Raw genomic sequence first — 20,358 nt, 5'->3', positions numbered from 1 at the left:
TTTCCTCCCAGATCTCTTGCGTCACATCTGCAACTCTGTGAAACATCATGAAACACTCTTCTGGAAGTACTTTACTCATCTCTTTTGATTTTATTTTCGCTTTACCAAGGTAATGAAACGATACACCGTTTTTCTTCCGATGTCATTCCTATAATACAGTACAGTCTGGCTGGGATATTCGTCATTTATTCATACTTAGAAATAAGCCAATGCGAAACTGGATACGTTTACTTTAAACCGCTCAGAGTCAGCCTATGTTACCTAAAAAGGTGTGTCATATTTATAAAACAAGATGAAGCATGTTGGCAACATTTTGTTTGATATTTCATATGGAGAAGTTTGAACTTTGCAGTTTGTTTAATTTTGCATTTATTCATAGTGTCATCGAATTTTTCAATCAACCCTCGTACGTGACACTTGCGGCAGGTTTGACTGTATTGTGTTATATGTCTGTCTGTTTTTGTGTACATATGTCCGTGTCGGTTTCCCTCCATGTATGTATGTATGTATGTATGTATGTATGTATGTATGTATGTATGTATGTATGTATGTATGTATTGTAATAGCATACCGTGATGGATATCTGCGTAGTGTTCAGCTCAGATCCCTTCCGCGTTTATCATTGGGTCAGATTCGTGAATATAATTAACGTTAGAATCATTGCATATCTCCAACGCCATTGTTTTGAGAAAATACATTATGAAAAAGTATCCAATTTTCTTGATTTTGAAAATAACTCCATTGCCCTTAAAACAAAGTGTATATATATATATATATATATATATATATATATATATATATATATATATAAGGAACGGAAAGTGCATATACCAAAATGGAAAGTGCTATTCACGGATTATAAAGGAGAATACTCGATAATACTAACATAATTTGTATAAATACAAATAAATATTATTATGATACAGGTTAAAAGCTTTGTAAGTCATACCCCACGGAGATTCGAACCCAGGTCTTTGGGTAAACGGTAACCATTCATGATTGCATGTCGACCTAATAATCAATTATCATCTAGTAATCAGTTATCACCTAAGTGTTTAGTCATTCAGGATTCCTCAAGCAGAAAGCAAGGTAAATAAAATCGATTATAGAGATTACAAATATACACCAAATAAAACGAAAAGGGCCGAGTGCTAAACCTGGATTCTAAAAGAGAATACTTGAAATACTGTTTAGTCATCCGTATATATTTATCTTGTGGTGGCTTTAGCCCCGTCTCCTATTGATAAACATAACTTCCACGTCTTAATGTAATTCGAAAGGGAGCAAATCTTCACTATGATTGCCAATTCGGTAAAGTAAATACTGCAGGAAACAAATCAACATGTAAGTCATTTCTCCCATGAAAATGAATGCTTCCAGGAACAAAAGCGGTGCCTACAAAGGACATGGTCGAAGCATGTTGGAGTTTTACCTGCAAGTTGTTAATGATCTGAGAGGACTGGACAATCTACGTCATTTTCTGTACTAACCCTTCAATGTATCAGTATTTTCATGGTTTGTACAGTTATGTAGACTTCTGAAATACTTCGAACAGATCTCGTGCAGCATTCTTTCCATACGGAAATTAATTTGTCTAAATGTATTGCTCTCTTTTTCAGATTATTCATAGATACAAATACAAAAGGATGAAACATAAATTACCATGTAACTATAACATTAGAACCTATCCCCTTTTAACTACTACTCATGTTATCTATCATTGGATTTAACTAATTTCGTTCCATTTTCTTTACATCTTTCTTTATTGCTTTATTTCGGAGGCAAGGATATAAATAAGCTAATTGTATGAATGCAAAAAGCTAGATGTATTTTATTAATAATTTAACTTCACGTTTTGACTCAAATTCAGTCAAGTGCTACTGGACGAAAGCCAAGAAATGTTTAAACAAAGTCAAAGACTTCTATTGGACGAAACCAGCTTTTCCAAAATTTCCAACAACCGTCTTAATGCAAAGATTTTTAAAGTTGTGCAAAACATAGTGCGTTGCTATTTAATATAATGTTCTACCCTCGAACCACAACAGAAGTCCAAAAGTTTTCAATGAAGTTTCTGAAGTTCTGGAGCTAATTTAGAGTGCAAAGGGGTTATATAAGTACCAATTAATGAGGTCAAATGTCAAAGTGCACGTGTCTCCTGTGTACATCCAGTTATGCATAGAATTGCAATACTTATCTTGATGCGTGCAACATATGATTATAAACAAAGCTTCGATCTGTGAACTGCCTAGTTTTGCCCAGCTTGTTCAATATGAGCTACACGCTGGAAAATTGTTTATGGATTTAAACATTGCAAAATCTAAACATTGTTGACATATAATACTCATTTTCATATCAGATGGTACGGAACGTTTCCAAATCAAACTCTGCTGCAATTGCAATAAAAACATATTCGAAGATTGTGCCTTTCCCAATGTTATAAATCCACAGGTGGAATAGCTGTGAATCAAAAGATGGAGTTCAGTAAGAACAGTACAAACCCCGTAACTCCATGCTGAATCATATTTGTTTGCAGAGTAAGCGGGCCTTTGAAGACTGCAGCTTCTATGTGTTTTCAAAGATTTTCTGAATGTGAAATAACTCGTTTACTTGATGGTCAAGGTAAGGGAAATCTAATCTTGAATTTATTTTGCACCGAGGTGCAGAACATTCTAAGCTATGTCTGAACTGTTAAATTCTGATAAGAGTAGGTACTCTGCTTCAAAAGGAAAGGGATACAGTATTATTTGCCTTATGTTCTGCAGGAATTTTAATCCAAGTCGTATCCTTGACCACGGCACAGAAGTCTAAATACTGGCTTGATACATATCCATGAAATTTCACCATGACCTTCATCTCTTCCTCAGAATTAAGGCTTCCTTTAATTTGAAATATTTCAGACCTGTCACTGGTTCCTAAGCGCCCACTCTTTTTTTTAAATCAGATTTGGCAAAGATAAAATTTGCTTATTCTTCTTTTCATTCGACAAAGGTTTAGGCCTTCAAGCCATCAATGTAGTTTAGGGGTACCTGCACATTTATCTCTGGATTGTCATACAGCGTTAAGTACCCTGCATTGAATAGCAAATGTTTGTTGCTTTTGTTGTCTGCTAAATGAAATAATTTACGATGTGTTAATTTTCTACGCATAATTTTCCAATCAAAGAAATGATTCAATACGTTGCTATGAAGAAATCCTTAAATGTCTTGAGAGGTTATGTCCCTTTGATTGGTCATCAGCTAACTCCATTATATGGAATACCATTACGTTTTTGTTCGTATTGATATGTGTAGCACGGTAGAGCATTATATTATTGCTCACATAGGTATTGGCAGATATAACATATTATGTGCAGTCATTAAAAAATTCCTTCATTAGCAATTCTACGGTGAACGCGTGACTGTAATTTATGTAAGCATTTTCGCATTCATTTAATTGTTAAAATATATATGTACGGTCAGCATTTTTGAGAGAGAGAGAGAGAGAGAGAGAGAGAACAGAACAGTCAAATAATGTTAAACATGAATAGTACACAAAATTCAGATATTAAATTTTCTAGTATCATATTTTTTTTAAAATAAAAAATGTAATTATTGCCATAGAAGTTCCAAATTCACATGAAACTATTTTAATTTAAACGCATGGTAATAAAACATCATGATATATCCTTCTGATAGCCATTTCATCTTTACGCTTTTAGAACAGTTTTAGTTTAGTTGGATATAGTCTTTGTCTCTGCAGTCAGTTCCAACACGTCTCTTCAATATCTTCCCTTTTATGATGCACCCTTTGTTTTAAAAATTACACAACTGTATTAGTTAATAGTATTTAACCCTATCACGAAGACACTGAGTCTTTAGTTGGAACAAGAGAGACAGAAAGCAAGAAGTAGTGCAATTGAATCCACGCCGAACAAAAAGGAAAGGCAGGCATTTTATTTTACTGTTTGAAACTATTTAAAACTGAATTTCTTTGTATACCTTTGACACACATGCAATTGCATCATTTCGTTTAGTTAAATATATAGTGAAACTCATCAAAACCGAACTTACTGTATGCTACTACCTGGATCCCTTAAAGATCAGACATTCTTGGAGGGGTCCCAAAACTGTTCCTTCTTTAATATAATCCTACTCCCACCCCAATTAATCTAATCCTCTCTACTATTAAAACAAAAACATCTTTCAATTCTAAATTACAATTGTATCCCTATTTTGTTCCTATTATTATATTTTTTTAATTAAATGCCCAGGATTTATTAATCGTGAATGTTGATTTTAATAAAAAGATAAAAAAGACAAATCTTTCATTATACCCTTTTGTGCAAAAAAATGCATCAAGCACACTTGTATAATAAGCTGATAAACCCACACTTTAATAGTTTATCTACTAGCTTTAATTATTACACACTCATTTTGAAAGCTCTCTCTCTCTCTCTCTCTCTCTCTCTCTGATGAATGACTTCAAATTAGCTCTTAGTCGGCGCTGATCCGTCAAGTGTTGTTCTAACCACGCGTGCCCTTGGCAGATCTTATCACTGATACGCTTACTAAAGTAATTCCTAACTGTAAACAATCTAGACCAGCACGTGTCACGCGTTTAGCAGCTAAGTACGTTTCCTTCTTTGGAATGAGTTTCGGTTTTATGGAATTTTATTTAGTGTAAAATTTTAATTTATGATTGAGATTTATTTCGGTTGTGGAGTAGAGAGGTTTCAGTTTACTTGACAAAAATAACGCTATAAAGTTTAATCTGCGCTGGTTGTGAATTTATAAAGGCTATAAGTGTCTGCTTTTTTGCTTTCTGTTTAATGCTAAAACTTATTACGAGCGAATGACGAGAGAAAAAGGCACCCCCCTCGCCCATGTAAATTTTGAATAACGTCTAAAATCACCATTCTTTATTACGACGTGGAACGAAAATGCCTTGTAGACAAATTAAAGTATGTAACATGATGTGTTTGTCCTTATTGGATTCTTTTATGTTTGCCCTAGCAATCTTTTCTCTGTTTCTATATGATATATCGAGCAATAATGTTTCCTAACCGAGTCTTTTTCGATTTACTGTTCCATTTCGCTTTTTATTTTCTCTTGTCCATTTCTTGCTTTCTTTATTCTGTCTTTCTGTACTTGATTAAAACAGCGTCAGCTACCACTGACACCAGTGAATAGCTTTAGCAGTTAAGTAGGGCACCGAATAGCCAATTTTTCATCATAGTTTACTCAACACCAACGATCTTACAAGTGATTACAAACTAGAATAAACCGAAAGCTCGAAGTGTAGTTCAATTCCGTGGCACTTCTAATTTTAAAAGACTGCGTATAAATTGAAAGTAATTTAATACTAAGGTATTTACAACGCAGATGATGAAATATCGATAAGCGTCTGTATGATATGCCAACAAAAATGAGTGAGGTTCTACATGACAGTCTTCTTGTCAATAAGTACCTTAGGAATGACACAAGTCTTTATAAAATATCACTGATGATCTGTATAAAATATAGTTTTCCCTGGTAATAAATTGCAAACGTATTGTAAATGTGAAATCGTGTAAATATAGCAGTTGCAGATCTTGCAGCTTTAAATGTTTCAGTCTACCCTAGTATTTTGCAATACAACGTTTTAATATAATTTACCTTCAGATACGTCATAAGCAATGGCTTAAGTATTCGGATATTGTACGGTTAAAACACTGATTTCACTTTCCAAAGCATTTATTGCGTTTTTTCTTCATCCTGTCGGAACTGAGCCATGGTTAAAACACGAAGACAGGAATGTGAAAGGCCCGTTTTGGTGAGTTTCGTTTATTATGCATCCGTTTACACGGAGATTGCTTCGCAATAAAAAACAGAAAACTAACTTTAGTGCAAAAGTCTGAGACTTTGCAAAAACACTGCTAGAATTTCAGAACATTATTGTCGTCAAGTTTTGCGAAATTGCATAACTTATTATGTGAGTAATTCAAAATCTGCATACGAATTTTCAGGCCTTTGGGTCGGGTAGAAATGTACTTAAGAAATAACTTTCAAGACCGAATAGTATTATGCTCAAAATGGTTTATGACATGAAGGTTGTTTTCAAAAGGACAGAAAGAAAAATCACTTGTGATCAGAGATTTATCGAATTTTGATTGTAGAACTTCATGACCTGCAAACGCAGATACTGCAAAGGCCTAAACAATTTCTTTAAGTCCATGAAACAAACTTTAGGCCTTTGTTTCGTTTGAACTTAAAGCTTTCATAAGAGATCAATCCCAAATTTTTGACAGTATATAATTCTAGCTTTTAAAGTGTGTTAATTACCACAACAATTTTATTTTCCTGAAAAAAATATACAGTTTGGTGTAATTTTAAATAAATGACAGTAGATAAGATATGAGAGAGCTGAAACATTATCTAAATCAAAAAGACTTCGATCCTTTTGGCGCGTTGTCTGATGTGCACGCACCACATACAAAGTAGATGGAACAAATCTGATGCACCAATAGTTATGAAATGCTACAAATTTTACAGAGAAAGTTGGTGGATTAAATAGAAAAACAAAATACAGTTTATTAGAGATGAAGAAAGTGCATAAGACGCACTTGAGTACTAAGGTACAACAAAGATGGAAATGAAAAGACTGATATCAAAATCAACAGTGAAGTATGTGTAATTGTGTATAATCAGTAATATAGGATGGATACAAAATAATCACGCTTATCAAACAATGAAGTTAAGTTCAAGAAAAGCTTATCAGCACAATAATTTGCCCATTACTGTCTAATACTCCAGTGAACCATATTATTTTCTAAATATTTAACGATACAACTTTTCTTCACTGTTTCATCTTTTGAAAACTGCTTGTTGCTGTATTTGCCACTGCTATCTGATAGGTAACGATACAAGTTTGAATCGAATAATAATAACATATATTTGACACAATTTAGTTTTCAAATCAGGTTAATTGTTGGATTGTTTTATTTTGTCTTGACCTTTCTTCTCGTTTTTTGTTGTTGTTTATCTCCTCTACTCTACAATGTAACACTTTTTTCGTCACATTTATCTCGCCTCAAAACCTGGCATTTTACCGTCAAAAAAGAAAAATAGTACAAAACCCGCTAGCCCCCCCCCCCCCCTTTCAAGAATTTGTTCTTCCAAAATGACTTTGGCGATTTTCATATCATGAGTGAACTGAATATTATCTGTGCCAAATTTATGTATTATTCGTATATTAAATTAATATGTGTTTGTGTTAGTTTCATACCATATTTGGACATAAAAAAGACATGCCATCCTAGTTGTTCAGATACATTTGTGTACGGTACGACTAAGTCAATTATAAACACACAATATTTTTTCTCGTCAGAAATGGCGGAACGGTCAGCGCGTGTATTCAAAATGGAAGGACTGTAAGACGTGTCCTGGGTAAGTCAAAGCTGTAAACCATGATGACGATACCCTCATGATTGAGTTAGATGGCGGAATTATTTACAGAGTGAATGCTGCACTAGGTTAGTTATTAAATTAACTGGAAATATGGAGCGAATTACAATTTTAGCTGTACTTACCTTTAAGCTTAAGTAATTGTTTACTATTTTCGTCTGTCAGTTCATCCTTACTTATAGTACAAGTCAAATGGGTCATGTACGCGCATTTACTCATTTCAAAATAAATATAAATTATTCTCTTAAAATTTAACACTAATTTTCTTTAACCAAAGTCTATTCAATCTTGACTGTTAAATGCTCTACGCGTTAACTGTCACCAAGAAACTTCCAGACGAAAATTATTTATCGCTAAGGGCGTTTACAATGGTGGCCATGTACTAAACTTGGGTTAAAATACGAGCACAGTCGAGGGTAGTACGAATTTGTTTATCAATATGCGTAGCTTTCATTGTGACATCACAACGAACGACATTTAATCCGGATTGTACTGTATCCCATCTTTAGGTTAAAAAATGTCTATGTATTTTAACATCGATTTTGCCGTATGCACGTCTCAAAGCATTTAAATAATGACCTTCCAAAGGAATATGGATGTATATGAATCCAAATGAAGTGAATATTTGCCACTTAAAGGTATGAAGAATCATATTTTATAAAATGATTCCTATTATTGAAATAGTCGGTGTTGAATGCCTACATGGCCCGTGTGGCTTATACTATAATCGTTTACAGTTTCTTGCTTCCATCATAACTTGAACAAGTATTACACGATTTTTTTCATTTGTCTTGAGTTTGTCTAGAGCATTAAATTAAATGACTGGCACAATGTGTTTGGAACAATCACGCTTTATAACATAGAACTGGCTTAACTGGTTTAGAAAGATCATGGTTGCATAAATCCAAAAAAGGATTTCTAACAAATTTCATAGTGTGCCCGTAGAACAAAATCTTTGACGAGTTGGAAAATGGGCAAAGTTTACGTATCTGTATTTATCTTATTTACTACTACTACTTCTACTACTACTAATAATAATACTAATACTAATAACAACTTACAGACTTAAGTTTATAAGCTAAACCCAGCAGTTTCACAGAAGATATGACAAAATAATGAATACCACAATTTGCTCCAGCGATCAGTTCTTGATAAATTACGGCAGCATGAAAAGTGAAAGACTTATTCAAGATTGTGTGATTACTACTAGCGATTTTAATTTAAAATCAACGCGCTCTCTTTCTAAGCAAAATGCAAAGGCTCTTGACATTGAGTAGTATCAAAATAGGGTTTTGCCTTTTCTATTCCTTATTTGCTTCACAGACTCTATTCCCAATGACTTTTGCCCACTTTAGCAAGTAAGCTGCACATATTCTGTAACCAGTTTATTAGTGGCATTAATAATCCATGAAAGTGAAGTGGCCTAAGCAAGATTCATACAGTGACGCAGAGCAGTGACCAGCAAGGCCGCCATTGTCACCCACGTTCTTAATCGTAAGCCACTTTCCATTGCCAGATTTTAAATCACTGACTCTGACGTCGTTGTTGAGCGACTTCATTAATGGTTTTACCAGTCGCAGCCGGCATTGTTACTGTTTATGGTAGTGAAACAGCTTTTGTTGGTGCTCGAGTCACTCATGGCCGTAGTCGATCTCGAACCCTGACAGGCTATGCCTGTTGTTGCAGACTTGCTTTCGTAGCTTCCTCTGATGGCGTCACAAGTTATACTGATCTGCGTCGTCGAGGTATTCCTATGTCAGGTGCGATTTGATGTGCAGTCCCTTCGATTCTGCAAGAAAACTTCCCAGTGAATTTTGGTTTCGTTGATGAGATTGTGAGCACTGAGGTAACGCTTTGGGTTGTACAAAAACAACAAGTTGTATCGTATCATTGATTTGTGCGCAAAGTAGCCTCAGAACTTATCACTGGTGTCGAAAATATACATCAGTGATATCTTCAACAATTGCATACATCAACACGCGATATGTTTCTCGTTATGGTCATATAGTCCACCGAGACCTTTTCCTTGTTTCGGTAGTTGCTGGCAGCACTTTATTTTTGGTCCTTTTATCTATTCGGATTGTTCTTCCTTTGTGCTAAACTGAGTTTCAGGTTGTTGCGCTATTCACTTTCGAAACTGTTGATCTGTACCAAATTGTCGTTCTTCAAGGGTTTTCGCAGTTGGTAATACACGTTTATGGCTGGTTTAAAATTGAACGTGTTCCTTCAATTTGCTGCTATTCGTTTTGGGGTACATGTGCTACTCGATTTTGTTGTTCCAGATAAGTATATGATTGTTTCTCCAGAGCCTCGGCCAATTCTTTGTGTGCACATGCTGCGCGTCGTAGATTTATTGTTGCTGTGCTTGCTGTCTTGACAATTCTTGTTGTAATCGCATTGCTGGTTGAAGTACAAAAGAGTGTCATATATTCTCTCAATGAATTGTTACCTTACGTTCCGATCGCAAATACATTATACATTCTTACAAAGTGATTACGACTTTCACCGGTAGCTTGTTTCTTTCCAGTAAACTCCCTAAATACCATTTTAGGCCATTCTGTGCTCACGTATTTATCATGTGTCTTTGATGGTAATTTTATAATGTAATCTTTCCAGTTGGGAGGTCTACGAAGAGCGGCACGTATAGGATTTTCAAAAAATCACATCACGAGCTAGACAGTTCTGGTGGTCTAAATGGTTAAGCATCAACCTCGAATGCCAGAGGTCACGGGTTCGAACCCCAGCGGGGTCATACCAAAGACTTATAAAAATGGTACTAATAGCTGCCTCGCTTGGCGCTCAGCATTAAGAGGTTAGTGTTAGGACTGTTCGGCCTGGTGTCAGGATAATGTGACTGGGTGGGACATAATGCTACATGTCTGCGGCATGATACCCCATTGCTTGACACCACTATAAACTGGCTACATGTCTGCGGCACGATGTCTCAGTGCTCGACACCACTATAAACTGCCACACTGCAGACATAGTAGCGATAAGACTGAAAAGGTGTTAAAGCTACATTAAAAAAACCAAATCTCACACACACACACACACACACACATCCCCCTCAAGATTTACGTTGTTAAACTAATAAACCGATGTTTGCATCTGCGGCTTGTTTTTGGGTGGTACGTTTTGGTATTTTGGCAACTGTATCGCTAAGGCCTTCATCATAAATACGGTTACCTTTTTGCGAGAATACAAATAGCTTCTCCAATTTCACCGTCTTCTTTGACTTCACTCATCGCCGCTGGCAAGTTTATAATTGTCTCTGCAGTTGCTATTGTTGTTTTTTGATATTCTTTATGTGTTAATCTTTCTTACGAATTTTACCTGGTTGTATTTTTGGTCCAGTTAGCGCAGCCAACAGCTCCACGGTTGCTCTTGTGTCCTTCTTAATATCGTCGACACATTCGACGATTTCCTTTGTAGTTTGAATCAGCGGTGCAAATGCTTGAGCATTGATACCGCAAACGACGACCCAATTGATGTAACCAGGACTGACACGGACTTGGACACCTAGAAGAAAATACCACAATGCTTACTATGGCTCGAAACGACACGGAGAACGCGAACGTTAAAAAAATAACTATGTAGTTTCCACTGGGGAGATCACTGTATCATCCTCTGATAAAGAAGATTTAGATCTGTATTACAGCTCTGAAAGTGAGTACAAGCCATCAAAAGAAAGCGAGGCATCCGATGAGTCTGATTTAGAACGAAATGAATCACATTTTGAGGGTTCACAGAATGACAACTTCAATGATAAGGAAACAGATGCAGAAATTGGTATAAGTCTGCACTATTCATATGTTGCATTGCCCCAAACGAATGCGAACTCCCCCAAAACAGCGCACTGCCACTGAAATATAAGATTCACAGGCAAATAAAAAAAACATGCTGAATTTGCGAGCTGCAAAAGTCTCTCGTCAATTCATGTGATGACAACTTCAAAGTGAAGTAGGAGCTCGGAAATGGGACAAAAATGCTTACTGCTTGTACTGCGAGAAAGCGTATTCCAAATTAACTGTTTTATGATTCAAAGATAAAAGACCGATTCCTATTTTTTACTTAAAACATCCTCATACAAGAGAATGTGAATGTCACGGTTTTTCTCCCATTTATGATTTTATAACAATGTTATATCTAGTATTTCAACAACTTGTGCATTTTACAACAGGTAACATTATTGGTTGTTTACATATTACGGTTAATCACATCTGTAAAGTTTACGAAACCAGTTTAATTAATCAATTAGTGATCGTAAGTCAATTTTATAATTCAAATTTATTTGTTTAATAATAATATTTGTTACGAATCCACACAAGATCAAAAGTCAAGGATAGTAAAAAATAATGTTTTTGAAGAAAATGTTTTTAGTATTATTTTGCAACAGCGTGTTCCATAAAATAACTAGATTTTATTAAAAAGCTCTTAATAAAAAACTATTTTTAAAAATACAAACCTAGTTCGTAATCAAGACTAATGATTTTATAAATAATTCTGCATGGACTAACTGTGCGGTTGACCGATATTGCTATGGATTGACTCCCATATAGGCCTATATTGAGTATGCAATGGGCCGACAAGTCACCCTTGAAACATGATCAGATGCAATGATTGTTAGATGACCATACCATCAAATCACGTTCAAATTACACAGGACACCAAAGTTGTCTAAATTATAATATCACATTCCTATAAGGTCCCTAGTGAAGTCCGTAAGACTAAAATACCCCATTGGCCCGAAAATGTCCTATCCAAGTATAGTGCCCAGAAAGTCCCATAATACATCAATTATGTTGATAATGTATTTTCCATAGGGTCTCACAAGCCTGATATTAGTTTACTTTACTTTGGTTCTTCATTCTGTTTAGTTCTACATTCAAGCACGAATTGTTGGCCTTGGCAAGCTTGCAGTAAAATTTGATAACAGTCGCAAAAACAAAATTTTGAGTATTACTTATGTCCGATTTCTCTGTCATTTTCAAACACTGTTATTCTTGTGACGATAAATCACTGCTTAAATTACTACTGTAGTTATATTAAGCAATATATTTTCCTCACAAAGTGTTCACATGTGCCTTAGTATAAACAAGTATATATTCGATTATGGATGACGGAATACCGGATAGCAACAGTTCATGCCAGTTCAGTCACTCATAATGTGCATGAATGGGGTGGAAAACTAAACAAATAATACTAAATGCCTGACATTTTTGTCTGGAGCTTTTTTTTCGGCATTTGTTATGGCTTCTCCAAATTGATCACATAAATGGATACTAAGACTGTCGGCTGTCTTGACACATTTGAAAATCCGTTCATCCCAATTTGGGAGAAGGGGAGGAGAGGCAAAGAGAGGAAATACCAGAAAAATAAAAAATGATGTGATATTGCCATGGTGGCATATAATTTTTCTCCCACTTATATTTTAGTATCTCAGTATGAAATCTGAAAGGAAAGAACTTATTAGAGCAAGAGTAAATATTTCATTGTCAAGACCGATAGTACAAAATTACAAATTGCTTTTACTTAACAAGCGAAGCATTGCCTTGTTTTCAGTAATAAATATTGGATTTAAAAATCGATCGACTTGTATAGATTCTTCCACCACCCAAAATATACGCCAAAGTAGTCAACAGTTGCAATAGTACATCAAGAAAAAGAAGTTCTTAAAGTTTTACAATTTAGGACCGTGACATTTTACAAATTCATCTAAATAAAATACTTGAAATTGTGTATTTTGCAAAGTTAGTGACTATTTACATCCTGAGAAAGGAAACAAACTTTGCTTAGCGTATTTTTGTGTGGATTAATGGAGTGAACATTGACAAAGGGATAATATTAAATTTTCAGAAGTTCCATGCTGTCCAACTTAACTATTGAGAATAGATGTGTAATTGATTTGCATTTACTGCATTCGTGAATTGTAACCTTGGCAAATCTGCATCACGTTTGGCACGAGATGGTCCTACCAAATTGTGAAAGTCACTTAATTTCAGCTTTCATTGAATTCTATCTCATGGAAATCGAACATTAAAGCAAATACTGGATGGCAAAGATTTTACATATCTTTAAAATAACTGTGTAGGGGATGGTATGAAGTTCTTATATCAGTTTTGGGAATACTATGAGCCTTATGGTAGCATTTGGCAAATACAGTATCAGGAAGAAGGGACATTTTGGGTCCAGTGGGAATTTTAACATTATAGAGATCTAATATTATCATATGGGAGACCTTGGCATGGTTGGACAATCTAGTCCTCTATGGGAATGGTAAACGTGGGAGACCTTGGCATGATCAGACAATATAGTCCTCTATGGGAATGGTAAACGTGGGAGACCTTGGCATGGTCGGACAATATAGTCCTCTATGGGAATGGTAAATGTGGGAGACCTTGGCATGATCAGACAATATAGTCCTCTATGGGAATGGTAAATGTGGGAGACCTTGGCATGATCAGACAATATAGTCCTCTATGGGAATGGTAAACGTGGGAGACCTTGGCATGGTTGGACAATCTAGTCCTCTATGGGAATGGTAAACGTGGGAGACCTTGGCATGATCAGACAATATAGTCCTCTATGGGAATGGTAAACGTGGGAGACCTTGGCATGGTCGGACAATATAGTCCTCTATGGGAATGGTAAACGTGGGAGACCTTGGCATGATCGGACAATAGAGTCCTCTATGGGAATGGTAAACGTGGGAGACCTTGGCATGATCGGACAATAGAGTCCTCTATGGGAATGGTAAACGTGGGAGATCTTGGCATGGTCGGACAATATAGTCCTCTATGGGAATGGTAAACGTGGGAGACCTTGGCATGATCGGACAATAGAGTCCTCTATGGGAATGGTAAACGTGGGAGACCTTGGCATGATCGGACAATAGAGTCCTCTATGGGAATGGTAAACGTGGGAGATCTTGGCATGATCGGATAATATAGTCCTCTATGGGAATGGTAAACGTTGGAAAGACAAACAAAACCCCACAATGACAAGCACACTTGTCAGAACTTGGCAAAACAGTCGAAAATCATGAGGTATGATATCATGTTTACAGTATATTTTTAAGACTTTGGTATGTGACTTGTAAAATCAGACTATATTTTATAATTGATCTATAGGAAAGATGACCATGCCCAATGAATCCATGTGAGAAACAGACAACATATGAAAAGTCTTCAAAGATGTTTCCTGAACATAAAAAAGGATGAACGGAAATCAAAGTCCAAAATAAAAAATAAGACTTATTTACAAAGAAAATCTTTACTTCCAATTATACAAATCTGATTGCATATATGTATGTATGTATGTATGTATGTATGTATGTATGTATGTATGTATGTATGGACAATACAAATAAAAGTAACTGACAATACTTTATCATCAACACTTTTATTTTTGATATAAATGTTAATACTGGAACACTGACTTGCAACTACATTCATTCTTTAATCTTAAGTTTTCAAATCATATTCTTTTCATTTAGCATTTGTTACATTTTAATTCTTTCCTAATTTCAGACATTTTTATAATCAAGGAATTAAGAATACTGAAGGCATAGATGATTCTGGTAATATGGTTCATTAAACACGATTCATTAGATGAATAAAATTAGTGAGATAATCATGGTATTTTTATTACCATATGCATATATCAATATCCTCATAAGTCTTTTATTGCCTTTACCTCTCAACAGAAAACGGCTTTAAAAATTCATACAAAATTTTGGCATAAAATATGGAAACAATTACCTTTATGGCATTTTCTGTGTAAACGATGCATTGTTTTAAGTACTGCACTGAACTATGATCAACGACAGTAACCAGAAAGTCTAACAATTGTCATCTACGATTAGATTTAGAGTTTTGTCTTAACTTAACATGGCATGCCTAAACTTTACAACTGTAAAATGTGTACTGTCACAAACACAAAATACTGAGGCAGAGAACGTATATAGTATGACATAGGTTTGGATTCATTCCTAACGTTTCAAATATCAAATGTATATTATTACAATAAGATACTAATGAAGTAATTACTAGTAGATGGTATGTCAGAGGTTTGGAAGAATATCTCACATCTTCTCTTCATTTAACTGTAATTAATATGCCATTTTGTTTATCATCAAGGCTGCATATGGAATTTCTTGTTATAGCTTTCTGCGATTCTAATTGAACAAAATAGTAAATGTTCAACAACATTCAGGGATTCTTTGCAGAGTAGAACATACAAAACCTATCAAGCATTCCGAACATATGACATCAAAATCTAAAGTACTTTGCAAAATTAGTCAAAATTATGCATCCAATAATTGAAATTTGGTACAATATACAATTCTGAGCAACAAGAAGTCAAATTTAGAACATACAATAACTATGAGGAGCTGATAGGGAATTAGAAATATATATTTAACAAATGTGTGGAATATGCATTTTTTAATACACTGAAATAAATGCAATCATGTTCACACCTAAATGATAAACCTGAATTTATTTGCACAAGCTGTTCACCACAGACAATAGTACCTCATCTCAATATCTAAAAGCTCAAATGGCCAACTCAAGAGATTCTGACCTATAAACTTACCATTTAAGGAGAATGTTTCACCCTCAATTTAAATTTATTTCTTACCCTTTCAGAATATGGAGACTTCTCCATCCACAATGTAAGATTATTATTTCTTACCCTTTCAGATTTATGGTGAACTGTCAGCTTTGAAAAAAATATCTTATTCTTGTTCCTTCCTTGAAAACAAAATGTACAGATGTCTCCATTTTCAGTCTTTTATTTCACCTCAGGCAGTGTTTCAACTGAAATTCTGGTTCTTTTTGCATTGTGAAATCTCCGTAATAATATTATCAGCTATGAAGGCTCATAATATTGCTTCTGTGTCACTTCATTATTTGCTTGTCCATCACTTGCCTTAATTCATCGTTATCAAACACAGAAATGTAAATAACAAAACTTAACAATAATTAATGCTGATTTATAGTTATCAACTTCCACCTGCATGTGTTGGTTTGATATACCTCATGGAGCAACATTTTCATGTGCACCGTATCTATAAAAATAATAAATCAAACGCAAAGAAGCCTCAGAAAGTTAATGCATAACATGTAAAAAATTTCAAAAAGGGGCTCCTCATCTCGAATATAATATGTCCATTGTGTTAATGTTGGCATGCAGTAAATTAATATACCTTTTTGCCATCATAAAAACACAAAAACTGCAATAATAATAACAATAATGATCTCAAAAATAATATCGCAAATTTTGGTCAAGGATTACAAACTGTCAATTATATATATATATATATATATATATATATATATATATATATATATATATATATATATATATATATATATATATATAAATATATAATAGCATAAACAATTTCCCTATTGCACGTATCTACATACAAGAAGACAGCTCCCTTTGTCAATGTTGGAAGCTCTCCTATTTTGAGGTGCACTGTCTGTGAAATATGTTTACATATATTAGGCATGTTTTTGAAGCAAAATTAGCCCACATAGTTAATTGGAAAGGAAACACAAAAGAAGCATAATGGTACAACAGCTGTGATAGAAAAATCTGCTCTCAGCAAGAGATACATGTATTTCTTAAATGTGTAGACCAAAATGAGGTGTGGGTGTTTATAAAGGTATGTACAGGTATTATGTCTAATATGACATTTACATAAATGACAACTTTGAAACTTGTATAACAAGTTAATTCTATCAACAAACTGACAATGTATAATTCAAAGCTCAATATTAGGCTAAATCTACCAAATTGGAATCAAATAATGATGGGCTCAAACCCAATGCACGAAAACAAAATCAACTTGATAAAATATATATCCTCAGTAAATACGATGGATGTGAATATTTTTTTTCAGGCTGGTATATGAAGGCAAAGTTACCTAAAATTATCCCAAACATAAAAAGAATCTTGAAAAAAAAATATGAAAAAGAAAATAATTTAATATATATCCATATTCCAAATTTATAATAACATGTAAACTTGTAATTGCTTGTTCTTGCATGCATGAACTGCAAATCTTTTAGAACATACTTGTGTGATTCCTGACACTATTTCATGTGAAACCTGGCAAAAAAATTGGGTCTTCTAGATATTATTTATAAACAGTCATGATGGGCTCAAACGTATAAATGTTCTCCTCTACCCTTTCAGTGCGAACCTTACATCAAATATGGCTGATCAAGAATCATAATCAAATAAGAAACTAGAATGAGAAGTCTTCTGGCAAAGGTTTATGTCAATTCAACTTTTAGTTCAGAATGGAAAGGTATAAGAATGCTTCTAAGATTTAAGATTGGCACCATCTTTGTTCAGGACCAACCAGACATCATCCAAAGTCTTACAGTGAAAACTTCATGTAGACATAAATGTTTAAGTAGGATGGGAGGCTATAACTTAAATTTCAAGATGGTAACTGTTACCATCATGGCCATATTGTTATTTGAGCAGCACCATTTCATTTAGGACAAACAACACTGCGGGATGAATGTGTGTACAAAGATTTATGTCACTCCTTGAAATAGTTTCAGAGGGGTCGCCATAAGAATTTTGTGCAAAGAGACAGATGACAGACAGTAGGCCATCCCATTCTGATTTACAACTAAAGAGCTAACCAAAATTTTAAACATAAATGGTATGTCCTGAACAATGATTCAACAAAAACTATAACAGATGTCTTAACATTATATAAGAGTAGAGAAGAGTAGATATTTTCAAGGAACCTATAAAGGGAATCTGTATTACAATGTATTATCTACAGAGACAAACAAGAATACATTCACTAGTTAATTATGGTTGGTTATTTTTGGTTTCTTACATCAAATCTGTAAGACTTGTGTCAAGATTGACAACAGTTTCAAGGATTTAAGATGTAAATCCATTCTATAAGAGGAATAGTCAAAACATGAAAGTTTGTATTCCAAATGTTTACTTCCATAATAAAAATGACCTAATACTGATATCCCATTCATTCTAAAAATTATCCAGTTACAAGAATGCTATATGATTCCATAGAAGAGTGAAAGTACTGAAGGAACCAGTAGTAAAAGGATGAATAATGAAACCATCAATATTTGGCAAAAGCAGTTTCTTTAATGGCGCTTTTTCTTCTTAATAAAGGTTATGCAAATTGCACTAAATTTTAAGCTGTAATTAAAAACAAAATTGTGATGACAGCAAGCTGGTCACCAGCTCTACTGTAGCACTCAGGGACAGAATGTGCTCAATGTGGACACAGTCACAGTCACAGTGCCTATTTTAAATTACAGAAGTATGCACAAAGATGTTTTAAACAAAATTCATTTAAAGGGAAGGACTATTCTGGCAAAGAATAGCTAGAAATCTGATTAACCAATAAAAGAAACATCTCATGTACAGAAATGGATGGGCATTTTCTGGAATAACAACACCAGAAAATGTTCAATTGTCAGAAAAGAAACAACATGCACATATCTGAATATAATCTGTTTTACTGTACCAGCAATTACAGTTTATACAATATACACAATTATAGAACTTAACTTGTAAGACAAATTTCCACAAAGATTTGGAAAATGACACCAAAATATATGTTTCAAAATAAACCCAAATGTTAAGCATCTATTCCAGGAAATATAAAGTCTCTTCTTTTAGTGATAAATCAAAATTATAAAAATTGTGATAAAATTCATCATAAATATGGATGAAAACACATGTATGCAATACTCATCATGTACTCATTGTCCAAATGAGTCTTCACAACACAAGTAATCACATCTTAATACAATACCACTCGTATTCGTAGAGACCAAACACATTCATGTTGTTTATGTTTATTCTGGTGTAAAGAAGACATAAAAAAATACAAAGAAGCAGAAAAGAAATTTTAAATACAATAAATGTTTCATGTAAAGGATTAGTAAACTGTAATGGCATTATGTAAGGAAATACAAATATCATTAATCAATCATTAATCAACGATAAATTCAAAATGTATCTGACCAGTTTTCTCATTGGCATCGTGATAAATATTTCTGGCATAGATTTTGCAGGTGACCATAATGATAACACCAGTTACCGGTTCATCGAATCTGACAAAGACGAGAGGTGAACGGTAGCCTTGCTGGTTACGGAAGGGGAAGTACTTGACATGGAAACCATACGGTGGGTAGTATGCGATCGGTCCAATATTGTCCTTGTCTGCAGGATTCTAGAGTAAATACAAGAACAGATCAACTTAACATAGAAATAAATACAAGAATCCCAAGCTGGCACAAGATCACTCACATGGCTGACACCTGCCTAACAGCGAAATGAAGAAAGCAGTTGGCAAAGAAATCCGTGTGGTAATCAGGATGCTTTCCATAGACATCTCTTCTGATATTATTATGCTGTGTTAAGAAAAGAACCATTTCAAGTTTTATTTCTGTTTTTCCCATCTCTACACCAATTTTAGTGTCCTATACAGCTAAATTTTTGTGATAGGACTGTTACAACTGTAGGTCTTAAACTAAGTAACAGAAAAAGTGAAACCAAGAATTTAAGTAAAATCAAGCCATTTACTTTTCAAATTTATAAAATGCAAAGTTAAGGAACATAGTTTTATAAATTTAATCCCAAATAATCCTAGATGTCCTATTAAAGTCCAAAAGTATAGAATATTCTGATTTAACTCCAATAGTTTTTAATGTCCTAGTGGATCGCAATGATCTAATCAAAGATGTTGTTAAATGATTTCTCAATAACCCCAAAATAATGTCTTAATCCAGTCAAAGAGTACTTTAGTGATTCAAATGAATGAAATAAGTAATTTCTCTCAAACTAATATTCTTATCACAAATGCAAACTCTGATCATAGGATCATAGATTCCCAAGGACTGATATGAAACATGAATGTATTAATTTA

At 34.3% G+C, this 20,358-nt stretch overlaps 1 protein-coding gene across 1 annotated transcript in view; it reads right to left on the bottom strand.

Moving 5' to 3' along the window:
• Nucleotides 1–14,806: 14,806 nt before the first annotated feature.
• Nucleotides 14,807–20,358, bottom strand: part of LOC149776932 (sodium/potassium-transporting ATPase subunit beta-2-like) — a 72,319-nt gene continuing 66,767 nt past the window's right edge. Inside the window, exon 6 of the mRNA XM_089941653.1 lies at nt 14,807–19,662. Coding sequence (XP_089797779.1) covers nt 19,423–19,662 — 240 coding nt within the window. The 3' untranslated portion in view covers nt 14,807–19,422. The remainder of the gene's footprint in view (nt 19,663–20,358) is intronic.

Source organism: Sinohyriopsis cumingii, chromosome 18, assembly GCF_028554795.1.
Source record: "Sinohyriopsis cumingii isolate HCF-2022 chromosome 18, ASM2855479v2, whole genome shotgun sequence".
Lineage (NCBI taxonomy): Eukaryota > Metazoa > Mollusca > Bivalvia > Unionida > Unionidae > Sinohyriopsis > Sinohyriopsis cumingii.
This window is presented reverse-complemented; position numbering and strand designations above follow the sequence as displayed.